A 27,760-nucleotide genomic window follows, 5' to 3' on the forward strand; every position below is an offset into this window, starting at 1 on the left:
TGGAAGCTCTGCTTGCTGCTCTGGGTGGCTGGAACAGACTGGCAATACCTCTTCCTCCTCTAGAGCCTGAGGCGCCAGGAGGAACAGAAGCATTACATCACTTCTGAGCGTGTCCTCCCTGACGCCATGATCAGAACAGTGGAGCTCAGCACTAACCCAGGTTGTGCTTCCTTCCTGCCAGGGAAAACACTGGGGTAAAATGAAGATAAATGTTGGCAGCAGCACTGAGGAAGGAGCATTAAAACACACTGCTTCCTTCTGCTAAGGCTCTCAGGCTGTGTGACATATAATTTGACTGGCTTTAGATTAACAAAAAATGTAAGGCAACAAAAATGCTATTGTTTGCCTAATTGTAGAAGACTACTGCCTGATACAGAGAGCCCTGTTCAATCTCCATCTACAACCCAGACATACCTTCAGCAGAAGGTATTTCCACTGAACAGGTAACTATTAACAAATTGTCTCTATTAACACCTGACAGGGTTGAAGAATGTAGTTCTTACCTCTCAAAATTCATTTCAAACAGTTGCTGATGAATCAGAATTCCTGAGGAATGATAAGAAATAAAAATGAACCACAAAGTTTAAATCCTGATAAAAACGGAGGCACAGGAGTGTGACGAACAGGCTCTTTATCAGTGGTCACAAACTGTAAAGCCACTGACGTAAAGACAGAGATATGTATGCCACAGCATTGCAGTCATCGTTCAGGCTGATTACAGACACCTCCAATCCTTACGTAACCATCATTATCCCAATTTTAAAGACTGAACTAGATTAATTGACTTGCACAAGGGTTAACATCTGTGGCACAGCTGGGATAAGCCATCAGGAATGTTGGCGCGTAGCCCCACACTCAATCCACTGGACAATAGAGATCGTCTTTGATAATGTCAGGATAGACTGAGAGCTGTTGGCAGCTCCCAGGTAACAGGGAGTGGAGAGATGTTGGAGCACTTCGACATGTGAAGAGCAGTACCAAAACAGGCACCCAGGACTTAGGTCTTGTTTCGCAGCAGGACACAGAGAAGAGACAGACTTATGGAGAATGGCTTGGGGTGTTTGGGGAGGTGCTTCTGGCTCTTCCTGCGTGACAATGGAGTCTGGTTTTCTGCCTCCAAAACAGATAAAAACAATTATTTCCCTCTATCAATCTTGTCAGGACTGTAATCTCACCGATACCGGAAATGCCTCTGTGTCTGCGCCTGAGAAGCAAGTGGTCCATATTTTATAGATCTCCAGTTGCCACCTTAATACACGTAGGAATTAAAAAACAGCTCCAGGGGAATTATTTCCATTTTCAGTAGGAACTCTCTAAAGTCAAACACCCCTTAAACCTTTACTAGGCCGAACTTTCACATTGACAATGCCAATGTTGCCCACAATTCCAGGTGGAGAGACTAAAGGGAACTCTAGGGAAAAGCTTCTTTTGGTTTTCTGTTAAATACCTTTGCCCTGACTGTTTGGGGAGGTCTGGGCACCTGCAGTTGCTACCTCACCCCACGCCACCAGTGCTTCCAGCATTTATCTTAGAAATACAGGAGAGAAGTCGGAATCCAGCCTTACAGAATTGTACCTTGCTCAGGATTTCAAGGAAACTGGCTTATTTGTGTCACCTAGGCCATCGCTGGCACACACTCCATCACTATAACAAACAGGTAAAAGACACTGAAATGGCAACCTCAGCTACAAGTTGGCTCCTGATAGCAGGGGGAGCTGGTTGCGCTGGGTCCGTTACTTGCCAGAAGCCACCCAAGTGAAGTGAGTAGGAGCAAGACCTTACTGTAATGGAGGAAGTTGGGTCACAAGCTTTCATAACTGCCCAAACTTTGAAAACAGTCTGACATGCAACATCAAAAACAAAAGATAGTTCCTTTCCTGTTTGTTATCGTGAGTCACCAGTCATGTTGACGTCTGGAGACCATTATGCAGCTATGGAATGATTTGAAATAGCAAGAGGCACAAGTTCAACAGGCGACATGGAAAGTAAAGTGTCCAAACCCTATTCTTGTCACGAGAAAGGGTTAGCAAGTGAAAGAATTATCAACTGCAGGAGTTTCTAGCTTAAACACTGTATGGTTTATGGAGCATAGTTGAAAGATTCATCCCTATGTCTAGGTTAAACAACAAAATCTTACCACAGAGCAGCTGACTACAGTAAGTACCAAGTAGTCCTAGGATGCTCTGCCAACACGCACATTCATCCCACAGTGCAGCTGATGTCTCTGAACTCCTTGTGAGTTGACACTTTAGGTCTGCTCTCAAAGTCAGTAGGGAGCCAATTTGCAGCTTGGTCATTAACAAAAATTTCCTGCAGCCTTAAGATGCTACCGTTCTGAGCCTGTGAGCTTTGCTGACCACAATCAGCAAAGTTATTGATACCTTCTTCCTATACAGCTCTAAAGTCTGTGGAAGTACGTGCTCCTTTGCAGCAGTTGGCTTGTCAGAATACTCTTGTATTAAACACCACTAAAAAACCAAAACCAACAGTCCCTGGATTAAAAAAGTTACTCTCCCTCTGTACTTTTTTTCTTGTAATTGAGGCTCTATTCCTTTGACCTTTGGATTTGTGCCATCCTATGAGTTATCTACTAGCATAAGAAAGAATTCTACAATCACACTTTTTTAGTTGCTGATTAACCTAAAATCTTAGTGGAAGACCTTCAAAAGTAGATGTCTGGATCCTGATGTGCTGATGAGGGTCGTATGGAGACGGCTTGGTTTTCACCAAGAGGTGAGCAAAACTGAGGCCAATGCCAACACAACGTGGACTTGAAGAGACAGAATTAATGCTTGGAAAAGTCTATGCAAAGGGAAAACTTAAATATAATTCTGAAAACAGACACATATAAAACCAGTCGATGTGATCAGTACAGCAGAAATGCAGAGGAAACCAGTCTAGAATCTGAAAGCGTCAATCTATAATAGGATTAAGCCTCACATCACACTCCTCTGTCAAAAGCAGAAATGAGAAGAGACTACCCTCTGCCAACTCCTGGTTCATTTGCATTAGAATCCTCTGTACCCGAGCATTATTAACATGCTGCTTTTCATGGATTCAGCTCCCTTGTACTCTGCAGATGCTCAGATCACAGATGCATTTGAAAACCTTCCCATTCAAAACCTTTGTTCTAGTTGTCAGAAAGCCACAGAAATGTGATGAAGATAGGTGTATGTCCTTTGAGCAAAGGAAAAGGCTACCAAATACCCTGTGTTAAAAGAACAGCCTGCTCTCTAGTTAAATGAAAAAAGAAGGTAATTTTTCAGATAAAAGAATCACACACTTGAGCTCTGCACCTGCATTTACAATAGCTTGGCTAAAGCTACTGGCCCTACTGCCTTGGACAGGAGGCTTAGAGTGACTGTGGACCCCAGTGAAACCTACCCTTTCCCTGAGACATTTGCACTACACGTACCAGGAAGCAGCAGCAGATCTGGTCTATTCTTTAGGACTGACTTGTTCTCGTGATTACTAACTAGCTGCACTTAGGCACCGATTTACCTTCCCTCTTCATTCATAAATGACTTTCCTAATTCAGTCATCAGGCAGCTATTTAAACAAATCAAAACTTCACCCAAAATAACACCCATACGTATTGCCATCTCCCACCAGACCCATGTCTCCGCTTCATTCCCCAGGTAACTCTCTTCTTTAAAGTCTGTGTTGCTTTTTAAACTTAACAGCTACATTCTACTTTCCTGTGTTTGCTGATATCTTCCTCTACTGCTAGAGAACAAAGTTTTCAGCATTCCCAGTTCTGTCAGTATTCCCCACTAACCTTCAAAGATTTCCAGCAAGCATTGCTGATCCTGAATCATGCTTTCATTTCCTGTTTTGTCTCTAAGTATTCACCTGTTGTAAAACAGCAGGTTAGTTATTCAGAAAACATTTCAGTAACCAGGTCAGCAACATAATAGTTAAAAGTCTATTAATGAACAACTCCTGATCATAGGAAAATAGGAGTTGGTGGTACCTCAAGAGGTTGTACATTCTTCTGCCAAGGCAGGATCGATTTTATCCATGTTACGTCTAGCAGACATCCACCAAAACTCTCCTGGAAGTTCACCAATGGCAGAAACACTAGAGCAGCCTAAAGATATATATACCACTGTTACTCACAGCTTTAAAGCAACTTATTTTTTAAAACATTTATTTGCTAAAAGACTGAAAATATGAAAGTATTTGGAATACGTGAGGAATTCTGGTGTGAATAGTTCCCTTTTCAAACATTTGGGGCAACATTTTTTAGCCAGTTTGACTCATCACATAAAGCTTTCTTGGGTCCCACAACTGGGCCAGTTACAACGACCACAGCAGAATGCGTACGCGTTGGCAGAGGAAATGGATTGCTGCCAGCCTGCGAGTATGGCTGTAGCTGCTTCCCCTTACACTGAATGTGTGTGTGAAAATGAACGTGGAAGACTGTATGTAATGCTACACATATTTGCTTGGCACCATTTCTCATTCTTTAGCTGTCCTGGAGTTTCCCTGTGGAATTCCTGCAGTGACCTCTCAGGGCTTGTCAGGTATTCCTCGGGCTCAAGCACTGGTATGCACCGTTCTCTGCCATGTGGGACTGTCGCTTCCGGACAGAAGCAGCAGGTGCCTGTGTGCCCCCAGGGCAGGGGGACCCAAACAGCTCTGTGGCACAGGGAGTGGCAGAAGGTGCAGTTGCTGCTGCTGCTCCTATCACACAGCTACATCCTGCTCCAAAACCTCCAGCAATGGGCAGGGAGCACTAAACCCAGAACCAGGAGCAGCTGCTGTAAGAACGGCAGCAGTGCCCTCTAGCGCGTACGAGAGGCTGCAAAGCTCTGAATTGAACTTCTTAATTAAGCTCAAAAGGTTCACGGGTTCAAGCACAAAAGGTGAACTTTTTAACTAAGTTCAGTGACACCCCTTGTGCCACCTCTGTGACAGCAGACTGGCCACCAGCCAGACACAGCTCACATTTGTGTCTTCCCCAGACAGTTCCCTCAAAGCAATTTTTGTGTGTTCCAAATGCGGCTGACCTCAAAGCTTGGCTCTGCTGCTCTTCGACACCTTAGCTGTACAGACTGGAAGTACAGAAGAACCAGGATCTCCTCGCCATACTCCATGTCTATAAACCAATGTAGGAGATCCAGGAAAACAGCATGTTTTGCCATGGCGTCTCAGAGAGACGGAAGCATGCAGGAAGAGTTTGTATTGTAGGTTTTACAAAAGGGTATTGTCTGTAACAGTATTCCCTAACAATAGCAGTTGTGTATCCCCAAACCACTACGAAACACAAGAGCCTCTGGAAATGCTGTGGCATATTTCCTGGTACAAATCATGGAAAAATTATGCTGGCCTGAGCATTCGCTTACCACCCCTCACCAAAGGGGCATCTTATTTTCACCCATCATCAACAGGTACAACACATGTTCTCACAGGGTTAACACAACCAGGGGGGCCACGTTGCGGTAAAGAGCTTTATGGATCACTCCAGGACAAGTTCCCAGGCTCAACGGGCACCAACTCCAGGTGGCAGCAGCAGCTGCAGCCTGATTCAGCAGCAGACACAGCAGATTCAATGCAAAGTCCAACTTTGTTCCACCGTACTGCACCCCAGTTACAGCAGACTTCACGTGGTTTTCATGCTCATTATGGAAAGGTATCTTGAAAAAGATCATACGAAGCCAAATACGTCAGTACTATCAGCTTGAGAGATCATGCTCCACTGCTTTTGCTGTGTGCGTAGAAGCGTGTCAGTGCAGGGGTCTCTAAGGATACCTCACCTCACCAAGCAACCTCCACAATTCACGTTATCCATATATCCAAACTATTGTTTTCTTCACAGTATAAACACATTCTCCTAACGTGGTCAGTTACATGACATTAAAGCATAAGAGCGTAATCTTTTTTTGCGGATAAGAGTTTTAAGTTTTAGCTCTGCATCCATAAAATTAAGAAATACCCTCCTCTAACCTTCACCTATGACAAGACAGCATATATAAACTCTCCCTACTTTGGCAATTACATCAGCAGTGTGAAGCTGCAGTGGGATCGAGATTTAAGGGTACCGGGTTCTGCCTACAATGTAATAGGAATCAAAATTCATAGCTAAAAAGCTTCTGATGAACTTTAGGGTCTCGTCCCCTTATACCTCTTACATTTCATAAAATGCAACAGGAAACTCATGTACATTCTGTCAAACAGCACACTGAAGCCAATTTCAAAGATTGCCATAAGTGACCAGAAATCAAACTACTTAGGTATAATCAGCATGACAGTTAATTACATGGTTAGGACTACAAGGTCAGCAGTCAGACCCCAAATGTCATACAAGTCTAGGAAAAGCGGTACTTGATGCTCACACATGGCATAACCGTCAGCTCCCAGCCGCTGAAGAGTCTGTACCTGGCCTCTCATGCAAGCGAAGCTCCTAAATAATGCATGGCCGGACTGGGGATCAGCTCTTAATGCGCAGGCTTTCTGTCAGGATCACAGGTGGTTTCATTTCAGACAGCAATAGGGCAGGGAGCTGTTCATGGCAAGGCAGGATCCGCATGAGAATCGCTTGCAGACTGTCTCACCAACGGATCCTAAATAGCACTGGAGCAATAATGAAAGTTGCTGGCTTTGTGACACAGAAAAGGCAGTGGGGAGAGGGGGAGAAGGGAAGATCCGAGTAACTTTCAGATGTGATGCCAGCTGCCCAGTTATATAACTTTTCAAAGAGCCCAAACAATTATTTTATGGTCTGGTCTTCCTCCACAGAGCTGAATTTCCATACTGCAAAGCATTAAAGCCTCCCAAACAATACCAAGAAAAACAGCGCTAACATCCGAGTAGGAGGAATAAGCTCATAAATCCCCTTGATATAATTGCAGAGGATGGCCTGTGAAGAACCCAGCCAAACACAACTCCTAAGATTATCTCACTCTGCTAGAATAAACTGTAAAATTAAGAATATTTGTGCTTTATCTGGCTTACACCCAAATGTATGACAGTTGACATTTCCTCCAAAATATGGGAATGTCATGCTAATCCCATCTTGATCCTGTTGCCATCATCTTTTGCTGCTCACTAGAGCGATTCTGCGTGGCGGAAAATGATGGCAAGTGCCAAGATTCATCAGCCTGAGCAAGCGGATGTCAGCCAGGAAGAGCAAATGCAGAGGAGTGCTCTCCTCGCAGAACACAGAGCTGCAGGTCAGGCAGCCAGTCTGAGTTCCAGCTCGGCCATTACACGGCAAGGATAAATACGGGCACCTCCACGCCACGGGCCACCTCGTATGCGAAATGGAGACAACGCCTTCCACTCAGAAGCGTGATGAAATCTGCTGGGAAGTTTTTGCTTCTTTAGCTGGAGAGACATATGCAGCCATCGCGTCACCGAGTTGATGAAGTAGTTCAAAAGGGCACACACGGCCTTGGCAAGGGATTTCTTGTTTGATTTCTTAAAATACTGAAAATGGTTCAGCTGAAGAGGCTGCTTTGCAAACATCATGCTACCGCAATACAGCTGCAAAAGAAAGCTAAACTGCCTGCTCTTGCTAGCACTGCTCTCGCCATTTGAAATGTAAACAGGTAAGCATTAAATATAGTATATTAATGAGCTGAACTATTCAGAACCAACATGAGGATAGAATGGTTTTAAAGTTCTTAGCAGCTGTACTGCTAGCATTAAATGCACGTTTTCCTTCTATTTTAATGGATGATGCTGGTTGAAGTGCAAAGACCTGGCAGAATAGTTTGGAATCTACAGGCAAGGATACAGCTGCCACACTGTAAAACACGCCTAAGATTTAATTTCTGGTTTTGGTAGAGAAGGAGAAGCTAGCCCTGTTAATTTAAGCTCTACAGCTTGGTGAGGAACGTTCACTTTTACCAGGATCAGAGCTGAGGTCAGGAAGCTGCCTGGCTCCCATCTGGTATTTCTGGTTAAGCTACTCTTTGCATACAGAACTGTGACAAGCTTCAAAGAACAAGAGTGATCCTTTTGCTTATGAAAGTTTAACCTCCAGTTCTGATAAGCTGTTCCTTGAAGTCTATCTGTAATTGCTACATTTCCTGTCACCATGTCTGATGGTATCGCTTGATTGAAACAAGCCATGGGAGGAGGAAGATAGAACGGCTCAACAGAATCGGTTTTTAATTCCACATTACTTTTCAGAACTGCCTCTGACACCAGTCTGGCCAATGCATCTCTTTTCCTCTGCACTGATTGTTCTTAGCTCTTGGGCTTTCCTTTATAATTCATCAATACCTCATACCCTGGGCGATTCCTTCACCTTACTGGACAGCACGATCCTGGGGCAAGGTCTGACAAGCTTTTCAGAATGCAGTGGGTTAAACACACATCTGATGCAAGCAGCAGATGAAATATAGACTTTTTCAATTACTTGATGAAGTCATCCTTGGAAAAGCTCCCAGATCTCTCATTAGTGCAAACTGGTGTCCATCACTCCCAGAGCTGTCACTCCTTGAATACTTATTGTTCATTCAAGAGCTCACATCCTTACTAGGAAAAAAAGCAAAAACAAAAATAAACCAAAACAAAGCAAAAAAATAAACCAAAAGAGCATATTCCAAACATTTTTGTCTGGTGTAAGGAGGAGGCTGAAATAACCTTCCATGAAGTGAACCGTAAACTGTACCTAGACCACTTCATCCACTATTTCATGTCCCCTGGATACTAACATAGTATTATGAGCTCCTTCAGCGCATGAGAGAACCCTGCGGTTCTCAGGAACAGTGAAAAAAACCCTTGCAGTTATGAAGCTTGAGTAATTTTAAGCGTCAGGCGTCGTCTATCACTCACTCTAAATCTTGTCTTCCTCTTCCCGTTGGATTAAGCACCAGCTTCAGGGAGCCAAGGAGCAAACATGATTATTCCCATTGGACCTTGTTTCAGTTTTGCTTATAACATCACAGAAAGTCAATCACTAAAAAAAGATAAGGAACTATGATGAAAAAAAATCAGTGGAAGTTTAGATAAATATATGCAGTTACATATTATTACAGTATGACTCACTCTGTCAAGCACCAGCCAGGGTAGGAAAGGATCTGCTGCTGCTGCTGCCTACTTGCTCTTCACTCAGCATGAACCCTTATTTTGCAAGAGACAAAGCCTAAATACTAGAATTCTACAGATCTTAAAATACGTTGCTTTTGCAAGCAGGGACGTGGACTGTGCGATGGTGCTATCAGATGCAGTAGTGTGTATCACAGCAGTGCTCCTTTCCACTGCAGAACGGTACTTCACTACGCTGCTAGAGAGAAGCAGGCACCACAGCCTGATCTTAGCACGAACACCTTGTCAATCAAAATACCTTCATTAGATAATGGTTCCTACTTAAAGCAGAGGAGGAAAGCTGAAAAGAGCAATCACTCAGGATTAGAGCTGTGACAGGGTGTGTCAAAAAAGTTGAGAGGGCGTTCAGAAACATTGGGGGGTGGGCAGAGAGAAGTGCAGGGGATTACAAAGGCTCTTCATGATCTCCATCCGTTATTTTTCTAAATAAGAGTTGGATTTAAACTTGTCTAAGAGACCCTGCTCCCGTTAACACCGGCTGACTTTAACCTCTCCACCTCTGCAATCTGAAGTTTTTACATAAAAAATTAGAACAGAATGTTCCTATGAAAGGAAACAGTAGGAAAAGCTTGTTTGGTTTGTAAATTTTTATGGAAAACCAGGACATGGTCAATGGACTGAAAATATCCGAAGGAGGGTTGCACGGACAGGGAACACACGCTGCAGCCAAACGCAGCACGTGCTGCTTTGTCACATCCACTGTCTCTTCACTGACCACCCATCTCCATTAGGTTTTATGCCACCAGATGGAGCTGCACTGTTCCCATTTCTCTACAATTTTCAAGAGAACTCCGCATTTTACCACCTTGAAGAGCTCATCCTTTTAAACAGATTTTTTTCCTCCCTTGTCTATTTTGCCATTTAAAAATCTGTTACATCAAATAAACTTCTCATTTTCCACTTTCTCTCCACAGATTATTACCTCTCAGGGTCAATCACACCACACTGCCCCAACCTGGAGCAAATGGCTTATGAATAATTTAAAAAGGAAAAGAAGATTCACTCTGTCCTATTTTATGCCAAAATTGATTTGGTTTAATCTTGGAATTACTTGAACTCTGAGGAGTGAGGTTTTAGCAGTCAACTTTCTAAGCAATGAGCTCACCCAGCTTTAGACTCCTTTGTGCAGCTTCTGTTTTCCCCTGTCAGTCACGTACTGGGTAATTTCACAAACGCAGTCTGTGTTCCTACCCCATACGCACCTTCAAAATACTCCTTGGAAACTTTTTGGTATTGACAGTTGAAGAAAAGCCGAGTAGACAGTTTCAGGATGATTCAACTTGTCCTTCCTTTAATGAACACACTTTGACTGGGCCCAGATTACCAGAGGGGAAGAGTTCTGGAACATCAGCTCTTGATCTGGGACCCCACAATTTGTCCATATCTGACAAGAGTTTAGGAATCACCATGGGAAGGGTGAGCACACGCTTTCCTGCTTCCACTGAACTAATTTAACCCACAGAGTAATTGCTACACAAGGAGACTCCTCCCCAGTTGGCATTTCAACACTCTTCGACGCGCGCAGGTTACCAACCAACAGGCAGCCAAGGACAGGTCCAGCCGTGAGGCTCCGTGGCCAGAAGGGCAGAAACCTGTCAGGCGTGTACCGTCTCCTGTCAGGAAACAGGAACCGCTGGTTGTCTGCACAGTGTTTCCTGCGGAGATGGTTTAACACAAGCGGTTAAGCCCGGAACGACATCCAGCCACATCAGAATCAAGGCCTTCACCTTCTCAGCCCAAGGGGCTGATAGAGCAGGCCCACGGGTTTTGATTTACCAGCGGATCAGGTTTCACAAGAACAGTGAGAAAAGAGAAAACCAACATCCAGTACTGCTTAAGAAAAGACCAGAAGGAGCAGAGCTGGTTTAGCTCATCAGGTACGCTGGACCAAAGTAATAATAGTTATATCAGCAAATGACAGTGCCAGAAAAAAGCCACTCAGAGCAGTGGGGACGAGGGAATCGGCTGAGCATCCCTGCTCTACAGCAGTGGAATGGAAATCTGTTGTTTATTCTTTCAAAACTTACCCCAGCTCTTCTTCTTCCCTTTCTCATAGAAGCCCAGACCAGAAAAACATTCAACTTTTCACATACTTTGGGAGAGTTATTGCACATTGGAATGTAATACAGATACAAACTGACCCATTCAACCCAGATCCATTGAGTAGCCTGATATTTAGGAGCAGCAGCAGACTTTCTAAAGATTATGAGAAGAAAACCAGAGCATCACTATGCAAAAACAGCCAGCTGCTGCAAGAACTTGCTCATTAGCCGGTTCTTTTCTTCTTTCTCCTGAAATCTGCATTCATGGTTACGCCTACAATGTAAACACTGTTAATCATAATACCACACAGGATCCTGATTTGTTTCAGTCCAAGTTACACAGAACTCAGCAGGGGTGACAGGTTTTATTATTCTTTATTTACTCTGCCACTTCCCAGAAATCAGATCATTCTATTTTTAGCTCTTTCAGGGCACGATTCGAACTCAAAATTGCTGAACATTTCACAGCTGATTTAAAACACACACTCTAGGGCACTTAATGGTCAAAAGTCAGAATGACCAACTCATCTTTTCTTCTACTAGCAGTAGAAGCCCAAATCTTAAAATACATTTAATTCACTATGAAATTAAAGCCTATGAGGGGCACAGAAAACATTTTAATTAAAAAGTCTTAGCTCTAGGTACTGAGATTGAGAAATCGGCTCACTCTTCCTGCGACTCTATTCCTGCATCTCCATGAGAGGACTCAAATTCCATGGAAATCCATTCTATTACATGACACACCTTCCAAGCCAGAACCAGACAACTGTAACTCCTTCTCTTCTCACCTCCACACCCTCATTATCCAAATATCTGAGATCCATTAGTCTTGTCCACCTTCGTCATCTAACATGCTTCATGAACACAGGAAGTTTTACTCCATCCTCCTTTGCAAAGAAACTGCTGCTCATCCCTTCATATATCTGATACATACTCAGGAGCCCAGGAGTGAGAAACTGCAAGCACTGCCACTAAGACCGAGCAGGGACGAACCATTCTCACATATTAGTGTCCTCAGCTGAGAAAACCTTGCTCTAGAGATCTGCCAGAAGCTAGGTGAAGGTGCTCTCTTGGAACTATATCCTAGGACTGCCTCTCAATCAGAATCTTTTCAAAGCCCACAGAAGGATTGCTGGAGGTAAGATTACATAAGCCATGATGATGTGAGTACTGATCCAAGCCCACCCTAAAATTAGAGGCATTCAAAACTCAAAGACTTGGCCCAAAGTCAAAGACACAAGAGTTCAGTGCTGCACACTCTGCACACCCATTTTTCTGCAGTTACAGCTCTCTGAATAACTAAGCAAAGACAGGTATTTAAATTGTATAGTTTAACGCTTCATATTTAACAGAAGCACTGTATAAGAGGCTTTTGCAACGGTTTCCACTGCACCTTAGCCTCTTAACACAAGCAGTCACTACCTCGGTGGGTATTCTGTTGCCAGCAAAGGCGTTCTTAACACGGGCAGGAAGCACTAATTTAACATACGGATGGAGAGTAAGGAAGGTGAGGCAGATCATGTCTGCATTTATTGCATTATAGAATATGAAACATCTGCTGGAATAAAACTATACCACATGAGTGGAAAAAACAGCTATACCACTTGGAATTGGAAAAGACTAAATTTGAATTCCCACATTTAAGCATTTCCAGCCATAAGCTACTTACCAGTAGACTGCAGTCCAAAAACCCAAAGCTCACAGTTAACGACTGCTAGTTAAGTAATGTCATCATCATATTTTCCATACTCACAGCTTTTAAAAACTTCCCCATTGAGGCTGAGAATTTCCATGTTTGGTATGAAACCAAGCCATGGCACTAGAATTTCTCTGGGTTGATGTGAAATGAGGGAAAATCCACTTTTGTTTAGGTCAGAACAAGAGAAGATTCTTTACCCACTAAAAAAACAAAACAAAACCCTCAAGTGGCCCAATACCAAGTTGTTAAACCAGCTGCCTTTTGACACCTCGTTTCAGGCATTTGCTTCTGTGTGGGTAAAATCCTTTTTCTTTTCCCCCTCCCCCTAGATAAAATTCTGCCTTGGGAGACTATGTTCTTACTGAGCATTAAAATGACAACTACTTACCCTTCTCAATACCTACAACAGTGAGGACAGCTACCTGACAACAGTTTATTTGGCCAGATCCTCAAACGGCAATAACACAAGATGCTCCTCTCAATTCCTTCCCTATTAAAGGACACAAAAGTTTTAAAAGCAGTTAAACATTTTGTTCTGATTTCCTACTTCCAGTGTTACATTCTATCATTCTCCACAAAGCGTTTTTGTGATGTACCACACGAATTGTACCAGCTACTTCGATTTGGAGTTGGAGCTAAGAGTGCTACCAGCAGTTTTTGATTAAGCTCTCCAGTAGCTCTAGCAATCAATCCAAGGAATGTCCATCTGAAATGCTTAAGACAGGAGGAAGCAAAACACGTGCAGCCACTAAGCTCCACACACTCGCCGTTCAGTGTCAGCAGACACTGCACAGCTACACGCGTTTTCAGATACTGCTGGCGACACTTGCCAATAACAAAAATCATGAAGGTTTTAGTTCATCTTGCAACTCAGTTTTTAGCTTTAAAACAAGCCCCCCATCCCTTCACATGAATACACACCTTCACACTGCACACTCTGCCCAATTAACCATTAAAAATCCAAGCCATTTTAAAATACTGAACAATTTGTTTTGGGGCAGCGTACACTTCTCATTTATTTCATAACTCAAATCCTTCCAGAAGCCATTTTGTGGGTTGAACAATAAGCTGCAAAACAGATCAGTCAAAACTCATGTCAAACTGCTTTATTACATCTTAAATAACATTACATTTTAATATAGTATCTATCTTGCATCCAGCTTTCTTGAAGTACACTGACTTTAAAATTAAATACAAAAGGTGAAGAGGGATACAGGGCGTGGAGAAAGCTCTACAGAGTAGTTTCATGAAAGAGAGTAAGAGGGAATTCATCTTTTATGCCAAATCCAGGCCTAACGCACAATTACAGCACATTTTTGTACAGAATGTTGCAGAAAAAACAAAATGGAGAGAAGCTACTACTGCTGCTAGGAAGGAGCATTTCTGGATACAGTGAGAAGATAGGAAAGTTTAACAGAACAATCTGCTGTCCAAACACTGCTGCTTTTAACATTTTATTTGAAAAGAAAGCCAGGAAAACCTGCTCATTACAAAAATGACTCTGATCAAATGCAAAGGACTCATCCTACAAGAGGAACTGGCTGTGAGGAACTGATTTATAAAGAAGATGGTCTAGGTTCCCTCCTCCCACACCCCAGAATCTTTGACAGCGATTGTTTGAACAGGCTGTTTCTTTAAAAAAAAAAGTGACTTATCACGCTACTCCAAAACGTGCATAGCTTTGTACTTGAGTTCTTCATAGATTTATGCACAGAGTAGCAACAATAAATGAATACAGCGACAATGGTTACAGTTTTTAAACAGGTTATTTCTTCAAAGAAAAAACATCTAAGGACTTAGTCCAATATGCACTTTTTAGCATTTCTACAGCATGCGATTCTAAGAGTAAACCCACCCAATATGGCAAACAATCAAAAAAGGTTTTTTTTTTGTTTAACTTAGAAAGTTCAAGATCATTATTTTCAAAACATTGATTTGTACATCATTTCATACACAAAGAATTGACTCAATACCCAAGTGTAGGATAGGTCTCTTTTGAAAACAGAGATTCCTGGTTGTTGAGACTTATAGGATAGTGTTAGGATATATAAACTGCCCTTTCAAGTGGACAAAACCAAAACAGATTAAAAAAATCAGTGTGGTGAAAAAGGGGGGCAGGAGGGACCAAGGATTACATTTGTTATCCATAAAAGGTGAAAGGATTCTTTAAACAAGCATTCATTACCTTTTACAGCATGTGCTTGGTTACCTTACTGCTTAACATTATCCTATATATGCCAAGTTTTGTGCAACAATTATCTGTGATACTAGAAAATAAAATAAAAAAAATTAGGGACTAAATTTACAGCGTTAACAACCCCCAGATGCTCTGGGCTAGGACTCCCTTGTTTTGCTCAATTAAATACATAAAGAAATGTATTTAAAAAGGAAACTTGAAAAAAATCCTGCTACAAACATGACTTTAAAATTTGCAAGTGTGTGAGATAAAGTCCTTAACTTCAACTTGGAAACTACAGTGAAAGCTAACTGTTTCACAATTATGCTCAAGTTTATTTTCTGGTCATGCTTTTATGATAGTGTTTCATTTTTTAATTCTCAAGACAAAAAAAAAAAATGGTCCCAAAAGGAATGCACAATTTTCATTTTGCTTACAACACAGAAATTCTTCTCGGAAAGGTAATTGTGCTCTTCATTTCAGCAACAGGAGACGGAAAAGATCTTGCCCTTTGAAGTTGGGGAGGATGGGGGTCCAAGTTAGTATGGTTGGATTGGATATGCTATCATTTTAAATTTTCAACCGTTGGAAACTTCTTCCAGTCATGGAGTCCGCCGCTCTTCTGACACACAGAAAGATCAATTAAGAGTTGCACTTTGATAAACTGCAATCAAGTTTCAAGCTTTGCTCTCTCTACCCACTGACGCATTTAGCCACTATCTCGCTGTTTTGAAGAACGCCATTTGTTTACTAACCCAGATTCCAAAGACCATGCAGTCATTCCTACCAGGAAAATAAAACACACCAAAAATAGTTCATCACAAAAATGTCACTGCCTACATTAAATAGCCTCCGAAAAAAACAATTTTTTTTTCCTCCTCAGTGACTTTCCCAACCTGAACTATAAAGCTTGCAGCATCAGTAAAACAGGCCTGTTTGGAGCTGGAGAAAAGCATCCTGAATACCAAATGAGGAAGCCTTAATTAAGTGGATACCTACCTACTTCAGTTCCAGATCTTGAGGAAGCTGTCCCATGATCCTGTTGCCACTGCCATGCCATCATCAGTCACACCTAAGCAACTGACACGGTTGTCATGACCAGCAAGGACACCTATACATAACAACATGTAACACACATGCTACATTACTTTGATGATTTCATATTTCCTGTCAAGCAACAGCAGCACACGTTGGGATTAGTCAATCTGTACCTTCACAAATCCTGAGCAAACATGGTTGGAATTGTTAAATGCTTTTGGTTCTGTAAGGACAAACTTAGCTATAACTGGGGGGGTTTGCAAAGGGATAATGCGGAAAATGCATTACTGAACATTTTCCCTGTATATTCCCCACATTATGACCTTTACTGGTTTCTTGTGAGCTGTGAAATCATAGCCCCAAAAGTTCTGCTGACAATGTCATAGCAATAAATATAACCATGCGTTGCCTAGCTCTAGCGTTTCCTCTCTGTAGTGATAAAGATCAGTTAGATTTCACAAATATTTTTAATGTGCAAAATCATAAGTTGAATTAGATTATGAACATTAAAGCATTTGTCATCTAATTTTATCCTACTACGTTTACAAGCACTTAGAAGACAAACTCCTACATATGATCTATTTGTCAATATGGAGAACTGTTACAATTCAATTATAGTACTGTTAAAAAAAGAATTCAGACGCTAAGAAAAATTAAGGGAGCCAACATTTTCCTCTATCCTCTTTAACTGAACAGTTTCAAGGAGGTAAAAAGAAAACCTAATTATGTTCAAGCTCTTTCCAGTCCACAGCACTAAGCTAAGATATTCTTAGACTTAAAATTAATCTTTCTACATCACTTACACTCTCATTCATATTTTGAGCTTTTCCCCTCCAGTTACTGTTCTCCAATACAAAACATTGTTGGTTTTAGTTCCTACACAAGCTGCTATGTTTTAAAATTAATTCATTTAACTGTTAATTCAGTGTAAAAATCACTATTTCATACATCAAGATTCTTGATGTTGGAAGCAGTAACATTTCTGATATACTTTGTAAAAGCAGTAACGCTGTGAGTAACACTGTGAATCTCTAGATCCTGTTAAATCCATACAAGTGGCTAAGCCTCAGCACAGACTCGTGCATTTCTGCAGCAGAAGCCAAATCGTAACTGCTGAAGCAGACAATACAATTTGCTGAAATTCAGTGCAATACAGAAACCAGAGCTATCAGAAGTACCTAGCAGCTACCTAAAATTTACTGTTGAAATCATATTAATATATCAAAATTCATTCTAGCATCAACGTTAATAAGCGCTGCAACAAAGAGAGGACAAAGAAGTCTCATCCAGCTGGAACTGCATACATAAGCACAAAGGTGTTCAATACAGAATCAGGTGCAATACAAGTTTCAGATCTGTTCAGCACTCTCAAGTCTCAGAACATTTCAATAAGCAGAATACTCCACAAAGTAGTGGTTTAAGAACGTAGACCACGAACCCAGTACAAAAAATTGTTTCTCATTTCTACAGGTAAGGAAGATTGTCATCTCCTGGCCTTTTTCTTAAGGACGGTCTTTCAAAGAAGTAGTACAGGAAAAACCACATAATGTTTTTTGCAGTACTTAAATACAGCCAATTGTAAACTAACCTAGACATTAATCGAGAGAAATTTCTCTGTTTATCTCCATATAAGCTTACATACACATTTATGGTCTCAATAATCAAAGCACAGGAGTCTTGAGTGGGAGATCTCAACACAGGCAAGGCTGATTCATGAAATGCATTTCAGTTCTGAAATAATCATATTCAGCACCATCAACTTGCGAACTGAACCAAATACTATTTTAAAATATATGAACCGAGTGTCCATAATTTCAAATTCTCAGCACATAAAAACTATCATGGATTTTGGAAGAAAGAAAGAATAAAATCTGAGCGGTAAAAAAAAGCTGCTAGAGACAGAAACTAACAAACCCAAGGGAAACTACTTTGGTATAGCCCAGGATGATAAGTTTGCTTATTTTTTTTTCCTACCTGCAGTAAATTCTCCCCTCAAAGCAATGAGTCAGTTTGCACCAAATAACGTACTTGCAACTAATCCTTCCAATTGCATGTGGAAGGATATTCTGCTTCTCTGGTGATTTTTGTTTGTTTTTAAAACCCATTTCAGATAATTTTAAAAGCCTAGACTGCTTTATCTGCTAAGAGAGCAGGTCCTTGTTCCCTTCCCCTGTTCTGATGAAAATAACAAAACATTTATGGCCTAATTTATACCTTTACTCCTTTTTTCTAAAGGAATTTTTCATTTTAAAGAATTGAAGTTAAGATAACTTAATCTTTGGACCATAAATTTCATATTCACTTCCTCAAAAGAATTGCCAGCGTTTGTTTCGCTGGTTGTCTCTACAGCTGCCACTACAAATAGGAAGAAAAAAAATTTTATATAAATAGCAACATTAATGGTGAATTGCTTTGAACAGTTCATACATAAACAATGCCATAAAGTCTAAAAAAAGTAGCCCTTAATCCCCCAAAGCCTCTTTTTAGTGGCAATCTTCCTGTTCTGAAGCATTCATTGTTCCCTTCCATTCTTTTGCAGTATTCCAATTTGTTAACATCATGAAGCTTCCTTCATCACTGGTCATCCTAAAACTGGTTAGCACCAAGTTTTAAAGTTGGCAAAGGGGATGCTAACAGGTCTGTGCATGTGACCCAGCTCACACACTTGAAACGTCACACCACATTAATAATTTTTAAAACCAAAAACCTTTACCTGCTCTATCAGCTTTCAGTGTGTCCCAGACATTGCAGTTGAAGTCATCATATCCAGCTAGGAGGAGACGCCCACTCTTGGAAAATGCTACAGAGGTGATGCCACAGATGATGTTATCGTGTGAATAAACCATAAGTTCCTGATCAGCCCGCAGATCAAAAAGCCTGCACGTAGCATCATCCGAGCCCGTGGCAAATGCATTGCCATTGGGGAAGAACTTCAGTGAGGGAGGGGAGGAAAAAAGACACGGTTTCAGACTTGATTCCTCTGTGTCACAGAATATACCATTTTGTACAGACCAAGCAGAATAAGAATACAGCGAGGAAGAGTAAACACCTCTACATTACTGCGATATAGGCAAAACCAGGGAAGTCAGTAAGAGCACCTGAAGAACAGCCCCTATTTCCATTTACCACAATGGAACTGAAGTTGTACAAATTTCAAGTACTTCCCACAGCCACAAAAACTATTAAAGCAAACATGCCATAATACTATGTCCAATAGTACCTGCTTAAATGCTGAGACCAGAGAAATATAAAAATACCAATCAGAATGCCATGTCCTCTGTAGGGGTCGATACGTACACAGATGGCATTGATGTCCGACTCATGACCAGTGAAGGTTTGCCGACACATTCCTTCTCTAACATCCCACAGTTTGGCAGAGGCATCACAGGCACCAGAAACAAAACACCGGGCATCAGGAGCAAGAGACAAACTCATGACATCTCCAGTGTGCCCAGTAAATGTAGTTGTCTGCTGACCAGTTTCTATGTCCCAGAGCGCACTTGAGAGAATAATTAAAAAGGCAGAAATTAACACATTTGTACTCCACTAGAAGAGCTAGACAGCAATTCTTGTCTAAACCTGTTCATTTATATCACTGCTCAAAAGTAAAACTCCATAAAGTATTAACAAAAAATATACTGAGAGTAGAAAACCCAGACATTTTGTTGAACAATTTGGCTATGTTACAGTATAATTATGCATAGAAGATTTTAAAAGTCATCTTCAATTTTAAAATATTGGGGGCTTTAATTTGAAAAACATTCCAAAAAACTAATGACTAACAGATGTGGCTGCTTATACACGAACTTCTTGTGATGTGCCAATGACTGTTGTCCAGTACTACTCCACCTTCACTTAAAGCAGTAGTGGTAAGGTAGAGCAACAGCTGAGACAGCATTTCTCAGTTTTAAAACCTGACTGAGGATGTGTAACTGGGAATTGTGTCTGTCACCCTAAAGCTGCACCACCGCTAAGACAGAAAAATCACTACTGCAGTGATAGCCAAAGAGTATAAAAGGGGTGAAAGAACACTACCACCTCCCTGGCAAGAGGTCTCAACATTTAAGGAAGATTAAGGCTCTTTAATTTCTGTAATTGCTCAGTAAACCAGACCCATCAGTGGCAGATTTGCACTACGCAAATAAGAGATGACTGTACTTTGATACTGTACTTTGAAGCTTGGCTGAACTGAAGTGATGTCAAGGACAAACTGTTATCCAGACAACTGTAGAGTTACTACAGTAACTCCCGAAGCAGCTGTATTAGAAAGAGCATAATTTTAATAAATCCTGTTTGTTTCTTTTTTAAAAAGCCAACATATTTAGAAACATTTTTGTATAAACCCCGAACTTATATACTCAATAGCAACTTGGAATCAGTAGACTAATACATGGACATTCAAAGAGACTGACACTGTGCAGGAGAGGTATTTATAAGACAATCTTTGCTGTAAGAACTGCTGCTTGGGAGAGCTGTAATGCTTCTAAGAATTAGATATAATAGAAAATCTATGAAAAAAAGATCGAGGTCTTTTTTTGTTCAGAAGCTAGTATTTAAGACACACACCTACACTCTCCTCAAAAAACCCATCTACTGTCACTGTAGACTTTTTCTGAAGCTCTTCTGATTAACATTAACTAAATTCTGTATTAGAAAAATCCAAATACGACTTTTAAAGTAATAAATACTGAATACTAAACAAGTTTGAGAAAAGCCATTAATCTAATACACTTATTTCTGAAAGCCAAATAGTTACAGTAAAAAAAAAATTCCCATATCACCTTACACAGAGAATTAGGTCAGGCTCTTCAGAACATGGGCATAACTGAACAGCCAAAGCTAATGAACTTGAAAGTCCAAGTTTTCCAAATAAAAATGCGACATATGAACAATAATTAAATCACATTTAGTCTTCTGCATGACTATCAGGTTTACTAAGAATAAAGTTGCCTTCAATAATAGAGTATAGCTGTGAAAACTCATTACTAATGATCATATCAAAATTTTACTGCTTACCAAGTGGTGTCACCAGAGCTGGTAACGATTTGATTATCATCCAAGAAACGACAGCATGACAAGTATCCTGAACACAAAATAAAAAGCTGATGAGCAAGACCAGGGATTACTCTTCGCATTGCATCCTGGCTTGCTTATACGCTGCTTCCTCCTCTCCTGAAGATGCAGCAAGAGCTACTATATAAGCCTAAAATACAGCACAGACAGTTTTTATATAGGAACCTCCAACGTGCTGGACAAAATGTAGTTTTGCTCTTTACAGACCATGCCCAGTTCAACCACCACAGTAGCACAGTGGTACACTGGTATCACTGCAAGGCAGCCTAAACAAAGATGTGTCTGAATCAGAAGAAAACACACTTAAGCAGCTTAACCAAACAGGGTAGACACTGTTTTGGAAATACCTTGCCAGTTTTTGTTTTGGTAGAGTGGGGAGAGGAGGAGAAGGAAGAGGGAGTGTGAGACAAAAGTGTGGAATCCACTGGCCAAGCTGGAGAAGAATAGGTGACCCTGCACTAAACTAAACACACTAAACTATTTTGTAGAAAGGGGATCTGTACATCACTGCATCCAGGAGCAACAAATGCTTACGACCTCAAACTGTATCATACAACTGCCGAAAAAAAGTGAACTACATTGTTGGTCAGTGCAAAGAACAGGGCACAGACATTGATGTTTCCCAACGTGGCAAAGAATTTCATCTGAATGCTCAGAAGCAGCTCTGTACTGAGGTACCACATGCCAACTATCAATGTAACAACTCTGATTTTCCCAGCTATACAGTTCGTAACCATAAAGACAACATAAAGGCAGCTGGAATATCATAGAAATAACACTCTTTTTATTGCCAAAATATTTTTCAGTATCATGATCCACACTCACGACCACATACTGAAAGCCAAAGCTCCCTGTGTCTAAATATCAGCTCAGTTTTCCCTGTGTCCTGAGTGTGGGCAGGAGGCAAGGGAAGAGGAGCAGAGTACCACCTTAGAACTGACTTTACTGGTCACATCACAACCACTATCTGAAGGTCAAATCAGCACTGCATCCTCACTCCCTTAAGGACACCCAGAGGGTACACAATTCCTCTAAATGACATATATCATGCTTTGTAAGAAAAACAGCTGAAAAAAATCAAATAGCATTAAGCATACTTGCATTCGCAGTTAACTTTCTGTAGAAACATTCATTAATGCATAACTACTCATTTTTCTTCAATGAACAGTCTTTATTCCATTTTCTTTACTCTGTGTACTTACAGCTTACTCAGGCAGAAAGCCACCTGACATTTCCCTACAGAACCGTCAGAGGTTTTCTCTGGAGCTAAGCTGACAGCCTTTAGAGCAATCCACTTTTGCTTTGCTATGTTCTGGATTACACTCTTTGTGGAAATAAAGAGTCTACGAAGATGACATGCAGCTTCAGAGCTGCAGCTTCAGGAGAAATGCCTAATTACGGTCCATTCCCTCTCTCTGACTGTTGGAGGTATTACTGATTCAGCCAGGATGCAGAAGACTACCGATGTGTGTGACAGGCTCAGTACCACTCCTGTACTTTACAAGATACCGGAGAGTACAGCCAGTGTTTTGTCAGTGGAGTTCAAGAAACCACCCACCTGGCTTTCCCCAATTAGGAAATTATATTTTAAAGATTTAGAAAATCTTCACTGTGTGTTTAGGTAACTTAGATCATTCTCAACAGGCACTCACCTGTGTGACCAGCTAGTTCACGGCTGACACGTACATTCCCTTCACGAGTTTTCAAGTTATAAATGGAACAGATGTTGTCGAGACCACCACAAGCCACATAATTTCCAGAAGGAGCATACGCACAAGTCATGACCCAAGATGAACGCAGAGGAATAGCATGCACCTGAAACCGATACGTTAATGTATTTCATCTGCAGAACAACTGATTCAATAATTCACCATCAGGAAGTTTTTCACCCGTCTCTCCAGACGTACATCATTTTTTGTCAAAAGGACAAGAAAAAAACAGTGAAAACTCTTTGGCTGTTTGAGCACCAAACTATTTTGAGGGTAACTTGCATATACAGCTCGTCAGACCAAGTAATGACGTAATTGAAACATCAGATTTGCCTTTCCTGAATACAGTTTAATCAGCAATTTTGGTAAAAGCTAAATTATTTCATTTCACTGCCCTGATTACTATTGGTTTATTATAGGTTCAGGAAAATATTGACTTCCAAGTACAGTCAGCAAAACTGCCGATTCCAGGCTCAGATGCTATGAATGAAAAAGTAAGGAAATCGCTGCTTTCACTGCCATTTAAATCCTTCTTTGGAAACTCACTGCAAGCAATCAAGCTTCATATTTAAATAACTACCCCATGTTTCCTTATCATTCTGTGCTCAAAGAACATTATTTAAAAATTTATTGAAGCTAAACCTCCTCTGTCTTGTTAACTCATTGCATCATCCTTCAAATTTGTTCCTATCATCTTTAAGAAAGGGATCACATCCTCATACGTATTGTGAGATTTCATGCGATATTAACAATCTTCCTGCATTTCTTCAGCAAACAGTACAGATTACTGTCTTCCCCTGCTGCTACAGTAATCAGTGATTCTGCAGCAATCAGCAGTTAAAAACACAACCAGCTCATTTTATGAAGTCTTCTATCAAGAAACTAATCAGAATATTCACCTTGAGCCATTTTATCATCAGGAAAAGATCAATTTATGACAACTGTGTTACTTCCAGTGTGTGCTGCAACTGCCAGAAGAACATCTGCAGACCATAAATCAAGTATTCTTGCATTAACTGCTTCAGGGAGCTACGTCATCAAATTTAATACTGTTTCAACACCAAGCTGTTTGCTACCTATAATTCCAACAACCCATTATATATGTCACGTCTTTTAATACTTAGCTGCAGACAACAAATTACGAGGGCTATGCTTAATTCTCTGGCTGTTCTGGTGCAACACTACTTCTTGCTCTCTGTTGATGAATTTCTCTGTGGTATCAAAACAAATCAAACCATTCTCTAAGAAAGCACTCCATCGTTTTCCATTTGTGGTGCACATTTCCATACACAACGCACGTAAGACGCTGCTATATTCTTTAAATGTAAACCTTATTGTTTTGGATAATTTAAAATTTGGTTTGAGGACTATGAAAGTAAAGCAGCCAGAGTGCTGACAGGTAACATGGTCAATTGTAAATACAAAGGAAGGAAATCTGCAACACATCAGTTACTCTTACCTTGTTTGTAGTATAGCTGTCCCAAATTATAAGTTTGCCATCCTGGGAGGCACTAACTAGAAGCCTAGAGAGGAAACAGGAGGTAAACACAATCACTGCAGGAAGACAAGAAGGATCATCTTTGTGATGGCATTTCTCTCTAATATCGAGGTCAAGGTACTTGAAACCATTTAAGTACAGTGCAGCATTACCCATTTCAGTTATGAGCTCTATAAAAATAATCTTGCAAGTACTCAAATTCAGTGCTAAATATTATTTATCAAATATGTGACAGAACACCTACACGTTAACACATTCTGACTTCAGGAAAAACTGTAGCCATTTACCTAACATCTCGGTCTTGAAAACTGAGGGAGGAAACTTGCCTGGAATCAGTGCTTCTGTGTTCTACACTCAGGCTTCGGGTTCATTGAGGCTGGGAATCTACACTATCAAAACATGTTTTCCTTTCTGTCCTGTTTGAGTACTGCGCGCTCAACTTTGCATGATCCGATTTTGTATCGCTAGCACCCACCTGGAATCAGTCCCCCAGTGCATTGCATAAATTTTAGCCAGATGTCCCCGCAGTGTTCTTCTAGTACGCATTTGAATTCTCCCCACTGGGTCAATATTGGCTGTGATCTGAAACAGGAATGGTATTGTACACTGAATTTTTCACTTTAGTGTTTCAAAAGTAACACATCATATGCAATTACAATTAAATGACCATTCCAATGCATTTTAGTGACATTTTAAACCAATAAACTGACGTCAATCACTTCTGTACCAACTATCTTAAATCAGACACGCATTCAAGGAAATGGACTGAAGTGACAAGAGTAAACTGATTCATGATATATCTAGGAAAAAAAGCAGTGTCTTGCCACCTCTTTCAATGCCATATTAATCTGCTCTAGTCTAATTCCTACTAGATTTCTAGGAAAAAACCCCACTGTATCTCCAGGAGATGTAGTACAGACCACAGATTTCCCTTTCCCCAAGTTAATGCTGACTGAAGCCAAGTCGATAGGATCAAAATGTGACAATACAGCAAGATGCAGAGTATTAGCTCATGTCTGAACTGCTTCTGAACCTACATGTAGCACAGCGTGGAAATTAATAAGTAGGTTAACCCCAGCAGGTCTTGTAATTCAGATTGTCACGGGAACACAACTGTTCCACTACCATGGAACTCCCCTGCTTTGCTTTCCATTGAGCAGTAGAGATGTGCCCTGAGTCACTTTTTAAAGAAACTCCTGCTCAAGGCTACCATTCTCAGGAACTGAACAAACATGAACAACGTAGCTGTTTCTGGAAGAAATACAGTTTTTTGTTCTGCTTTTAGGCGGTAAAGGAGGAAAAAGATTCAATTGTGCTTACCTTCTTACATCATATTTTCTTTTTGTAAAGAGAAAGTATTTTCATAATTCATGTTACACTCTTAAATGCTTACCTGCGCCAGGGTGGCGTCCGCACATGCTTTCCTAGCATCCTGCAACAGAAAAAAGGTAAGAGAAATTACAGTACAGCAAAACATGCAGAACTTCTTCCATCTCTTCTGTCGAGTTGATCAAGCACGCTCAAAACGAGGTTCAGAAAGCATTTCTGCCTGTCAGCCAGAGAGGACCCATCCTAACTGCAGCATGAACAGAACATGCTGTCTGCTGTCAAAACACATTGAGCATATTGAGCATTTGAATCTTCTTCTTTTGAGAAAAGGGTAACATGATTTTCACCACGAAGACAGTCAAGCAATGGAACTGCTCATCCAGACGTGCTGTGCAGTCTCCATTCTCAGAGGTTTTCAAGACCTAACTGGACAATACCCTGAAAAACCTTAGAGCTGACCTTAGTTTATGCAGGAGGTTGCTTATCATTGGTTATGGCCTGGCTCAGAAAAACTTCAGTAAATGTTTATTTTGATCTAATCCATTTTCCGCATTAGTTGTGTCACTTATTTTCTAAGCAATATTAAAGATCAAGAAGTAATTTTCTAAAGCAGCTACATGCGCTTGCTCTTTCTAAACATCCACAACGTTAACTTTGACACTGTGAAACATTTAACTTGAGGCATCATTTCTGTCCATCTCTGTTCTCAAGACGCACAAAAGACCCTTCCTCTGTCCTGTGGTTCCAGGATCCACCGATACAATACATACTCTGATTTGGTTTTTCAGTTGCTCAGCCTCCTGGCGTAACTGGTCAAGCTCGCTCATTTTCCTGTGCTAAAGGTGTGCTTCACTGCCACCTCCGAAACAACCAGAAATCTGAAAGACAGGTGACAAACATGAGAATTAGTGGAAGTCATAGCTTGACATTACTAGAGCAGACAAGTCCTTTCAACCATTCCAAACAGATCGGTTTATAAGTACTGGAATACAGGCGAAAACATTTCTCTAAAATATCTTCAGAATAAGGTGTTACCACACATGAACACGTTTAGGTTTCTTCCAGCCACAGTAAATAAAATATAATTTGGACTTAGTCCTTTCCTCCAGGCCTCTTTTTTTGCCTTTTTTTTAATCAATGTTTTTCTGATTCAGTTTTGATTAAACTAAAATTTCCCAAGAGTAAACTCACAGGTAACACTAACGTTAGACATCAAAGTCAGAACTTCTCTGCAGGCCCTAAGACTAGAGTAAGGAATCCTCCTGCCAAAGAATAAGCACCTTAAGTATGTACAGGCTGCCACAAGCACTTGCGAAATGCTGTAAAAAGACCCATTATGAACCCTAGCTGTAACACAGTGGTTATGAGAAATGCTGTTCTGATATCTGGATAAGTGGACATCACTCACAAACGTTGTTCAGGATTTCACTTAATTGCTAAAACATGTCCCCAGGATTTCCAGAATGTATTTTAACATTAACATGTTGTCAGAATATAACCAGTGGGTTTTGTACATTAGGTTGAGGGGAGGAGCTTGAGAAACCTCTACCAATAGACATTTTCCCCTCTAAGACTCTTAGCACCCATAAGTACCAAATTACTAACATGTATCCCTCTGCCTGCTGTGCTCTGCAGCCAGCAAGACAGAGGCTCAATAAAACCACTATCACTGAACGCCCTCAGCTATTGCCTGTCGAGTTCCTCAACTGTTGGCCTGGTTTCCAATAAAATAAGCATATAGATATTTTCCATTAAGCATACAACTTATCTTTAGAAGTCGCTGTTCCAGAAAACTGTTGGCACTTTCAGTAGCATTCCATACCTAAAACTCAGCTGCTGTTAAACTTTATTTTAAAATCTCTGCAGCTTGATACCAATACAAGATGCTGAGGAAACGTGCTGATGTTTATCTTTTATTGAAGAACAAGATAATTGGTTCCAGTTTCAAATGCTACACTAAGCACCTGGAGTTTATAAATAAACACTGGCAGTGTGTTTTTAGAACATTTTATTAGCCAGAATTGACCCTTTACTATTAAATAAAGCAAATGCTTTGCTAGCAGCTTTAAATATTATTCTGTTAAGATTTAATCAGCTTATTTGTCTTTGCAAGCTTGGGGGGGGGGGGGGGGGGGG

General features: G+C 40.8%; 1 protein-coding gene across 1 annotated transcript in view; it reads right to left on the reverse strand.

Moving 5' to 3' along the window:
- Window positions 1–13,892: 13,892 nt before the first annotated feature.
- The window catches only part of GNB1 (guanine nucleotide binding protein (G protein), beta polypeptide 1), a 20,616-nt gene continuing 6,748 nt past the window's right edge, over window positions 13,893–27,760 (reverse strand). The window contains exons 3-12 of the mRNA XM_010145126.1: window positions 26,395–26,502; window positions 25,689–25,727; window positions 24,771–24,877; window positions 24,257–24,320; window positions 22,741–22,903; window positions 21,032–21,098; window positions 19,313–19,514; window positions 18,729–18,945; window positions 15,981–16,088; window positions 13,893–15,599 (exon numbers count right to left, since the gene is read on the reverse strand). Of these exons, the coding sequence (XP_010143428.1) occupies window positions 15,982–16,088; window positions 18,729–18,945; window positions 19,313–19,514; window positions 21,032–21,098; window positions 22,741–22,903; window positions 24,257–24,320; window positions 24,771–24,877; window positions 25,689–25,727; window positions 26,395–26,451 (1,023 nt within the window). The 5' untranslated portion in view covers window positions 26,452–26,502 and the 3' untranslated portion in view covers window positions 13,893–15,599; window position 15,981. The remainder of the gene's footprint in view (window positions 15,600–15,980; window positions 16,089–18,728; window positions 18,946–19,312; window positions 19,515–21,031; window positions 21,099–22,740; window positions 22,904–24,256; window positions 24,321–24,770; window positions 24,878–25,688; window positions 25,728–26,394; window positions 26,503–27,760) is intronic.

Source organism: Buceros rhinoceros, unplaced genomic scaffold, assembly GCF_000710305.1.
Source record: "Buceros rhinoceros silvestris isolate BGI_N320 unplaced genomic scaffold, ASM71030v1 scaffold25551, whole genome shotgun sequence".
Taxonomy (NCBI): domain Eukaryota; kingdom Metazoa; phylum Chordata; class Aves; order Bucerotiformes; family Bucerotidae; genus Buceros; species Buceros rhinoceros.